This window comes from Canis aureus, chromosome 1, assembly GCF_053574225.1.
Source record: "Canis aureus isolate CA01 chromosome 1, VMU_Caureus_v.1.0, whole genome shotgun sequence".
Taxonomy (NCBI): Eukaryota; Metazoa; Chordata; class Mammalia; order Carnivora; family Canidae; genus Canis; species Canis aureus.
This window is the reverse complement of record NC_135611.1, coordinates 111416246-111426450: the sequence shown is the minus strand read 5'-3', so window position 1 is coordinate 111426450 and position 10205 is coordinate 111416246. Positions and strand designations below refer to the sequence as shown.

The 10205-nt window shown below is 42.6% G+C and overlaps 1 protein-coding gene across 4 annotated transcripts in view; it reads right to left on the bottom strand.

Moving 5' to 3' along the window:
• Nucleotides 1-2674: 2674 nt before the first annotated feature.
• Nucleotides 2675-10205, bottom strand: part of CEACAM20 (CEA cell adhesion molecule 20) — an 80699-nt gene continuing 73168 nt past the window's right edge. For 3 of the 4 annotated variants that reach the window (XM_077848962.1, XM_077848970.1, XM_077848977.1), the window contains 2 exons: nt 10024-10146; nt 2677-4864 (listed from right to left, as the gene is read on the bottom strand). In XM_077848962.1, the coding sequence (XP_077705088.1) occupies nt 4811-4864; nt 10024-10146 (177 nt within the window). In that variant the 3' untranslated portion in view covers nt 2677-4810. Of the gene's footprint in view, nt 4865-10023; nt 10147-10205 lie in introns of all 4 variants that reach the window. The other variant, XM_077848983.1, reaches the window with a different exon arrangement.

The following is a 10205-nucleotide window of genomic DNA, read 5'->3' as shown; positions in this document are numbered from 1 at the left end:
GGGGTTGGGGTCGATGGTGGGAGCTGCGACTGTCCGCGTTTCTGCGGGGCGAGGAGACGTAGGACCTGCAGGCCCAGGCCTAGGCTCCGATGCGTGGGCAGTGGCTGCCTGGCCTGGGGCCCGCTGGACGCCCAGGAGCGGCCGTGGAAACAGGATCGGGATGAAAGGGCGGGGACCCCTCCCGGGCTTCCCGCGAGGTCTCCGTTTTGGTCCTCAAGCCCCAAAATAGTGGCTTCAAGCCCAAAGATAGTGGCTACAAGCCCGTTACACAGTCCAGTGACTTCCTGTCAGGTCCTTCAAGAATCTGGCCTGCTGATATATTTTTATAGATCATAATAGTAAAAAGCAAGAATCCTTTTGCTTTTTAAATGGAGTTCTTTCTCTGCCTGTAAGACTTCATGGATCTGTACTCTACCCCTCCCCTTCGCTTTTTGCCTCATCTCAGTTCAGTTCCAGCCACGCTGGCCTTTCCACCTTCTCTAGAAACTCCGTTAGGCTCCCACCTTGCACGTGCTGTTCATGCTGGCCGGCAGCTCCTCCTTTGAGGATTCCCCTGGATTCTCTCCATCTGCTCTTTAGGCAGATGTCACTCTCTCATGAGGCATTCCCCCATAAACCCTTGTAAACGCGCAAACCCTTCGCTCGCCATGCACTCCCTGGCTCCCTTCTCATCTTTATTCTTTAGAGAACTTTTCACATCTAACCTAATATATGTTGTAGGTATTCGCTTGGTCGGTTGTTTATCTGCTTTCGCCACTGGACTGTCAGCTCAATAAGGGAGAGGATTTCTATCTACTTTGATCACTGCTGTATCCCCAGCATCCTAAGGTACCTGGCACATAATAGATGCTCAATAAATATTTGGTTTGTTTTTGAATAAATAAAGGTTCCTGCCCCTTGGTTAAACCCGTTAACATCTTAACTGGCACAATCACCCTGTGAGGAAACAGTGATGTTTACTTCCCACCACCACCAGGGAGAAGCTGACAGTTGGAGCCCCTGCTATATGAAATACGGCATTTTAAAGGGTTTTTTAAATTGCTGTCAAAGTACTCCTGTACTTCTCTTCACATAACTTCTTTTAACAACAAATTATTGTTCTTTGGAATTAATCTCTACCCCCCTCAATTTCTTATAATTGGTCATTGGGGTTGATTTTTTTACTGTTTATTTTGGGGGCATCTGGCTGGCTCAGTCCATTCACCATGTGACTCTTGATCTTGGTTTTGTGGGTTTGAGACCCACATTGGATATAGAGATTACTTAAATACATTTAAAAACTTTAAAAATAAAAAGTAATACTTATTTTGTATCTGGTTTAACCTAATTGAAATGTTAGGAATTAAGATTTTTATTTATTTATTTGAGAGTGCATGCACAAGAGAGGGAGGCAGACTCCCTGCTGAGCAGAGAGTCCAACATGGGGCTCAATCCCAGGACCCTGGTATTATGGCCTGAGCTGAAGGCAGATGTTTAATCGACTGAGCCACCCTGTTGCCACTGCAATGTTAGGAATTTTTACAGAATTTCCTTTGATATTCTTGGCTTTTCTAGTGAGACAATCATCTCTGATAATTATTTCATCTCTTCCTTGACAATATTTATTTTTTAAAAGATTTTATTTATAGATTGCGGGGGAGAGAGCACAAGCTGGTTAACCAGATATTTCCTTGCATTTGGATTGTGTCAGCTATCATTTTCACAATATCTGTAGAAGTGACATTCTTGCTTGTGTTCTCTTTTTAATGGGCATGCTGCTGACATATGAGGGTTAAATATGTTATTTTTAAAATAGAAGTAGGTAACCTACTGTTTTTTTAACTTTTTATTACATACATTTCCAGCACAAAAGTAGAGAGACTAGTTAAAGGGTACCCCCTCCTTTGGCCTGGCATGCAATTTAATTTTTCACTGGATCTTTTCTCTCTAGCCCCACCTTTGCTTTCCACTTTACTCCTCCCCCAGTCATTTTGAAGCAAATCCTACACATTACTCCACTTCATCTGTAAGTGTTTCCTTATGTGTTCTAAAGATAGGGACTGGTTTTAAAAATAAAACTTCATTACAAAACAGATATGAATCATGGGACCCTTAAGTGGCTCAATCAGTTGAGCATCTGACTCTTGATCAGGTCTCAATCTCAGGGTCATGGGATCAAGCCCCATGTCGGGCTCCACACCGGGCATGGAGCCTGCTTAAGATCCTCTCTCTCCTTCTGCCCCTTCCCACCCACTAGCACACTCTCAAAAAAAAAAAAAAAAAAAAAAAAAAAAGATATGTGTCATAACCATTGGGCACAGAGAATGCAAAATTACTATGATTAGCAGATACTACTACAAACCTCAAGACCCAAGAGAATTAACTAAAAGAAATGAACATTCAAGAGAGGCTAGAAAGGCATCAAATATGAAAACAATAATGGGAAACGTTTATGTACCACTCTGTGCTGGGGACTGCTCTAAAGTCCTTATAAATGTTTCTCACTTAGTCCTCATAGCAATTCATACAAGGTTGGACTGTTACTTCCTTTTACAGAAGATGAAATTGAGACCCAGAAGTGTTTAGTAACTTACCCTGGATTGTAGTGTGAGGGCAGAGCTGGGATAGAGTTCACGCTCCTTTTACATTATATTGCCCCTTGCCCGCATATCCATATCTTTCCTCTTTATAAGCAATATTAAGTTTGCAAACAAGACCGGAAAGTTTATATTTATTCATAATAATGAAAACAAAGGAAGCATAAGAAGAAACCTTCAAAACCCCAATGACAGATATAACAGAATCTCCATGCCACAAGCTGTATTGTGAAGATGTCAAATCTTGCAGAATGATCTACAGATTCAGTATGTAAAAGTGACAAAATCATGATGGGATGCTTTGACCATTGTCTCATCTTCTTTTACTGTATTTTTTCAATTTTTTTAAATTTAAGATAATTCAGACATTAAAGCATTAGTAAAATAGAATTTAAAACTGACTCTGTCTTTTGTTTGCTATTTTTTTTCTCCTTTCAAAATGAACAACATAGTAAGTTTTACTTTACTGTGAGGTACAGGAACTCATTCTAGAAGACGCCCATCGAACCCAGAGGCTTCTCTATCAGCTGTTTGGGGATTGGGTAGGAGCCAAGTTTAATATGGAGGTTCTGTTGGCCACGATTTGGGTGAGGGCTCAACACATACTGAGAAACAAGGAGGTCATTAATCCATTTGCTCTAAATGTTAGAAGATAAAGGCAAGAGTCACTAGAGGGGGAGTATAACCTGTCCCTCCGATACTGGGGTGTGGCGGGTTCTTGGCAGTGGGGGAAATAAAAGACAGTCTTGTCCTTTGCTCAATCCTCTTCTCAAACTATAAACATTGGAGGGACCCATGGCTTAATTATCAGCCCTTCTCTTTTCTGTCTTTATCCATTCTCTTTGCAATCTGTAGGGAAAAGGGTTAACTCAATAGGCCTGGGGCATTCAAACCCAAGAAAGGCCTTTTTCCATGACTGGCTCTTGGTTGGCTTCTAGGAACTAAGGTCTTCTAATGTTCTGATAAAGGGTTTTTGCAGGCCTGAGGCCTTGAGCCATGCTATCCCAGCTTGTCCTTAATTTATACAATGTGATCTATGGTGAACACCAACTTCCCTTCTGTAAGGGCCTAGAGCTTCAGTGACAGGTCAATCCTACAGTATATGCCCATGTAACTGACCTCCTATAAAAACCCTGGACACTCAGGTTCAGGGTGAGCTTTCTGGGTTGGCAACCCTTCACAAGTGGGTTGGCAACCCTTCACAACTGTTATCACACATCATTGTTGGGGGAATTCCCCTGTGACTCTACGGAGCAAAGACACTTGGAAGTTTGTACATGGTGTCCTTCAGATTTCACCCCATGCACCTTTTCCCTATGCCGATTTTATTCTCTATCTTTTTGCTATAATAAGCCATAACCATGAGTATAACCACTTCTGGGTCCTATGAATCTTTCCAGCAAATCATTGAGCCTGAGGCTGGTCTTGGAAAGCCCTGACACAGGATATCCTACAGCCCCATAACTTTAAATCCCACTGACAACTCTCAGATGTGTATCTCCTACCCTGATCTATCCAGACTTTTATGAACAGTTGCCTGTTTTATTCTCCAATCTATTTTTGATTTGCCTAAGACAAATTCTTGATTTTCCTTCCCTATCTGAAATGTGCTCCTCCCTCATTACTGCCTCAGAAAGTGGCTTGCAGTCATCCAAGATGACTCCCAGAAACCTGAGAGTCACCCTTCACTCCTCACTCTCTCTTCACCAAGTCTGATTCTCACCACTTCTACCCCCAAAGCCCTAGGGACTCTAAGCATCTTGCATCTGCTCCTCCCCAGGCTTCTTGCTTCATTCTGATTTTTTCCTGTAATCATCTCTTAATAGCCCCTTGTTCTTCTCCTCTGCCATTATTTGAAAGACTGGCCCCTGAATACATCCCCTGCTCATCTCTGGCTGGCTCACACTACATTTTCCCAACCCACCTGACGTGTCCATCACCAGTGTTTGCTCATCCTCATGATACAGCTATAGCATCACCAACTGCTAGGTTTTAAACCTTTGCACTCAGTTCTGGGTCACTTTCTCCCTGTTTGTATTGCTTTTAAAGAAACATGAGTCAAAAGCCCAAGATTTTGGCAGGAGCTAGGGTCTGGAGCTTGAAAAACACATTAAAACAGAATATCACAAGATCTACAAAGTCAATGGCTGGAATACAATAGGAACCCAATACATTTCATTGAATATCTGATTGAGCGTGATTTTTCTAGGATTTCTGAAGGAAATCTGCTTCTGTTAGACTGAGGGGTTGATCTGGCAGTAAATGTTCTGTTCTGGATTCACAAGCACCTGTTACACAAAGAGAAAAAATGAGTTCCATTTTCTGGGAAGGCCTTCCTGGCCTACTTGCTATATTTAGTCCAAGGCCCAGATACTCTGGCACTGTCCTCCATCTTGGAAATTCCAAAGATCTTCTTCCTATCTCACTGCACTTCAGTCATGCTGGCCCCTTTGTGTTCCTATAATGGCTGATATACTTCCCTACCATGGAGGACAGATTCTAAAGTGTCCTTCATACTCCTCACCTCCTGGTATTCATGCCTTTATGTCATCCTCTTCCCTTGAGGGCAAGATCTGTCACTGGCACCTATCCAGCAGAATATGGCAAAATGACAAGATGTGCATGATTGCATGTACTGATTCTGTTACATAAGATCACAACTTCTGTCTTGGCTTTGAAAAAGCAAGATGCAATGTTGTGAGCTGCCTATGGAGAGAGCCAATGGCAAAGGACAAGGGCAGCCTCCAGCTAGCTGCCTTGTTAGACAGTAAGAAATCGAGGCCCTTGTTAGGACAGCCTGCAAGATGTCTGTTAGGCTGCCAATTGAAGCCAACTTAAGGCTGCCAATAACCACATGAGCTTGGAAGTAGATCCTTCCCCAGTCAAACCTCAGATGAGATCTGAGCCCAGGCCAACATCTCGATTATAGCCTGGCAAAAGGCCCATCTAAGCAGTGCGTGGACTCCTGATAGAAACTTTGACATAATAACATATACTATTTTAAGCTGCCAAATTTGTGGTACTTTGTTGTGCAGCAACAGATTATAATATACCCACTTCAGAACCTTTTCACTTAATGCCCCTCAACTTGGAGTACTCCACTCCAGACGCTTTGCATGGTTTGCTCCTTCTCAACCCTCCAGAATAGAGCAGATGTTGAGTTTGCTGACCCAACACTCTTCCCCATATCTTATCCCTTGCCTACTTCCACTGACAAGACTAGGAAGCGTAACACCTCACCCTCTCGACCTTCTTTGCAACAAGGAATATACCATGTGGCAGAATTCTGGCCAAGGAGACATAAGAAGAGTTTCAGTGAGTGAGACTTCTAGGAAGAGCTTTTGCTTTACTGATGGAAGGGAACAAATGCAGCTCTCCTCCATGGACCCTGATGAAGAGAGGGGCCTAAACGACTAGCTGTACTGGTGCTAAGCTGACTGAAGAGCTGGCAAGCCTCAACACAATCTGTACAATGGCCTGAGCCAGTCTGATTCTCCTCTGTAGAATTTGAACCTGGAAACTCTAAAGTAGTAATAGAGGGTGTTGTTATACGTAATCTGAAGTTATAGAGGAGTAGTGACCAGGAAGCTTGCACAGGAACTCAATCTGGACTAAGAACAATGGGGCAAGTTCCTTGCTTAGCAAATATGAGCAACCATATAAGAGAGAAAAGCTTCCTGATAACATTCCAGTCCTTGTACGACCACAGGTAATTTCTGAAATTGAGTTATCTGAGATTCCCCAGTGTTCTCTCAATTACTTTCGGAGGGTTTGTCTTTTTACTGAAGTCTCTGACTATGGGGGTACCTGGCTGGCTTAGTTGGTAGAGCATGTGGCTCTCGATCTTGGGGTCATGAGTTCAAGCCCCACACTGGGTATGGAGCCTACTTAAAAAAAAAAAAAGATAATGTTTAAAATCCCTGACTATGATACATAAGACATTTACATCTTTTGAGAGGGATTCATCTGTCAATTAGACTAAAGTCTGGCACCCTCCAATCTACCCTCCACAGTAATTGGTCTACCCTCTGAAATAACAGGGAATGCATCTGTCACTCCACTGCTAGGCAGCACTTCAGACACAAAAAAATTGGGAGTTCTGTGTCCCTGAAGTTTCTTTTTTCCAAATCCGTTCTGGCCTCCCTCTTTTGCCTCCTAAAAAGTCTGATTAGTCACTGACTCCTTCAGAGGATACTGTCTAAAGTCCATCTCTGAACATGGAGTAATCTGGTTAGTCCTGAATATAGATGTTATCACTTGAGTCATCTGAGATAATTTCACTAATCCTTAAAACCAGGAAGCCATCACCTGAACTTTCAATGGGAAGCTCTGCTTCTCAATTGCCCAAATGAGCTAATAATTTTCTTCTTTTTGGGTGATAAAACTGATGATGCTTTTTTTAAAAAAATTGGCTATTAGGGAAGTCAAAGACAAATGAGAAATATAGGGACAGATACTCTGTAGGTCCAGCATGTTTACTTTCTTATCCATACCTTAACTTCCTGCTCTTATTTAAAGTATTTTCCTAATTGTGGTTCCTATTTGTAATTAAGCACCATTATATAGTGTGGTATATAAGTTTGCTGTCAATTGTCTCAAATCCTCCATGGGAGAAATGTAGAGAGGTAAATATGAAAAAAAATTAAAGATTAGAAAGAAAAGAAAACAAATTAAAGAGGATAGATGGTTATCAATGCACTGAAAGGGATGGGAATAGTGAGAAATGGAATGGAATGGAAATTGATGTCAGGGAGTAGAGTGAAATAAATGGCATGGCATCCAAAAAATGTAAATGAAAGAAATGGAATAAATAGAAAATCAGGGGTGCCTGGGTGGCTTAGTGGGTTGGCTTTGTGGGTGCCTGTGGGCTTAGTGGGTGCCTTTGGCTTAGGTCATGATCCTGGGGTCCCAGGATTGAGCCACACTTGGGCTCCCTACTCAGTGGGGAGTCTGCTTCTCCCTTTCCCTCTGCCTCCCCCCAGCTTGTGATCACTCTCACAGTCTCTCTCTCTCTCTCCAAATAAATAAATAAATAAATAAATAAATAAATAAAATCTTTTTAAAATAAGTATAAAAATTATAGTTGAAAAGAATGAAAAGGAAAAGAATGGAGTAAAATAAGCTGGTGTGGAAAGGAGAAGAATGACATGGAGCATAGGAGACGAACTGAATGGACCAGAGTAGCAAGGGAAGGCATTTGAAGAGAGGAAAAGAATGGAAGTGACAAAAATGTAATATGATAAGGGAAACTGGGAATTTAGGAATGGCAATACAGCAACAAAATTGGAGTGCTGTGGAATCTAGAATGAGAAGATGGCATAGAATGGAGCTCGTGCAATGGTGTGTCTTGGGGGGAAAGGAGATGGGAAGGAACAGAAGGAGAGGACCTGAAATCAGGAAGCTAAATGGTAAGGAAAGTAGTATGAGCTGCTGGAAGGGAGTGTGATGGGAGAGGACAACGGGAGCATGGAATAGGATCCAACGGAGAAGAGTGGAGAAGGGATGGAAGAGGACAGAGTAGATGGAAATGGGAAACAGTGAATAGAATTGAGCAGCAGAGGAAGGCATAGGGGAAAGGAAATGGAGGGAGAAGGAGGAAAGAAGTAGAAGGAAAAGGAAGAGAGTACAAAAATACTGTATGGAAGAAGAAGAAGGGGAATGTGCTAGAATGAAATGAAAGCCAGGTACATGGCACCGTGTAAATAGGGAGATTGAACAGAAAGGAGCAGGATGAGGGCACCTGAGTGACTCAGTTGGTTGAGCATCTGCCTGTGGTTCAGGACCCTGGGATTGGGCCCCATATCAGGCTCCCTGCTCAGTGGGGAGCCTACTTCACCCTCTCCCTCTGCCCCTTCCCCCACTCATGTTTCCTCTCTATATATCATAAATAAATAAATAAATAAATAAATAAATAAATAAATAAATAAATAAATAAAATCTTTTTTAAGAAAAAGGAAGGGAGGGAGGGAGGAGGAAGGAAGGAAGGAAGGAAGGAAGGAAGGAAGGAAGGAAGGAAGGAAGAAAGAAGAAAGAGAAAGAAAGAAAGAAAGAAAGAAAGAAAGAAAGAAAGAAAGAAAGAAAGAAAGAAAGAAAGAAAAGGTGATGGTGGGAGCTAGAATTGTAGGATGGACTAAATATATGAGTGGGGAAGAACAGGGATGAAAAGAAAGAGAATAGAAATGACACAGAAGGTTGGGATGGAAACAGAATGGACAGAAATGGAAGAGAAGGCTGCAGAATGTAGAAGGCATGAACCCAGTGGAGTTAGAGGGAAAAAATAAAAATGAGGAAAATGCAATAGAAAGCAATGGGAAAGAATAGAAGAGACATAAAGAAGAGATGGAGAGGAATGGAATGGCATGAAATAAGAGGAAAACAAGGAATTTTATGAAAAGAAACAAAAGAAATGGCATGCAGAAAGATGGAAAAGAATGGAAGTAAATAGAATGGCAAGCAAATGGTTGGATAAAGTGGGAAAGAAATGGAGTAAAGTTGGGCGCCTGGGTGGCTCAGTGGGTTAAGCACCCAACTTTTAGTTTCCGATCAGGTCACAATCTAAGGGTCATGAGATTGAGACCCACATCAGACTCTGCAGTGGGGATGGATGTCTGCTGGAGATATTCTCCTTCTTCCCCTCCCCTACCTCATGCTCTCTCGTGTGCACACTTGCTCTCTCTCAGTTGCTCTCCCTCTCAAATAAAAAGGGTGGAGGAGTAAAGTAAAATGGGTAGAAAGGAAATGAGTGATGTAGGAGTGCCCACAGTACTGACTCCACCTTGTCCACATCTGCAAGACGACCTTTCTTGGGGCTACGTGTTTCAGGCACCTTGCAGGTTAGGGTATGCCACGACCGAATGTGGGAAGGCTTGTTTTGGTCTTGCCTACGCTTGTTTAGATAACTGGTAGAGATGATGATACAATTTCTTCCCCACCTCCACCCTTCTGGAGCACAGTTGGTGGCAAGAGGTCTGGTACACGTTAGACACCTTGCCTTCACCCCCTAAAATCTGTGGACTAAGACTGGGATCTTGTGGAGAATTGCTGCACTCCTTCTTGATCATCATCCACCTGATTTCCCCCAGTCAGTAAGTTATTCTGAATGAAACTCTCGTAAACTGTAATGTAAGCAAGCATCTGCTTTGTTTTATGGCCTCAGAGTGCCTGCTCAATCTGGGGGATATGTTCCTGCTCCTCCTGCACCTCCTAACAGGTAAGATGAAAATAAATGTGAGGGAAACATGGGCTGGAGTAAAAATCAAGGGGACTGGAAAGGAATAGAATGAAATGAACTAGAACATGATAGGATGGAAATGAGTGGAATGGAACTGAAAAACAGTGAAGGGAAAATGCTCTTGGTAGCTTATCCTACAGACTTCTCAGCAAAGAGGAGAGGCAGATTGGTGACAGCTCTCCACCTGTTCAAAGATTCAGGGTGGCATAAAAGTACCTCATAGTCTGACTCTGTGTTTCCTTTTGGTAGAGTGGGGACCAGTGGATCCAACGCAACTGTGGAAGATGGTTTTCTGGGGCCATGGCAATAGTATCCAGAGGCTGTTGATGGTGGATCCTTCTACAAGCAAATGGAGAGATCAGTTAGGGATCACGGGCACAGATTGCCTTAAAATCACC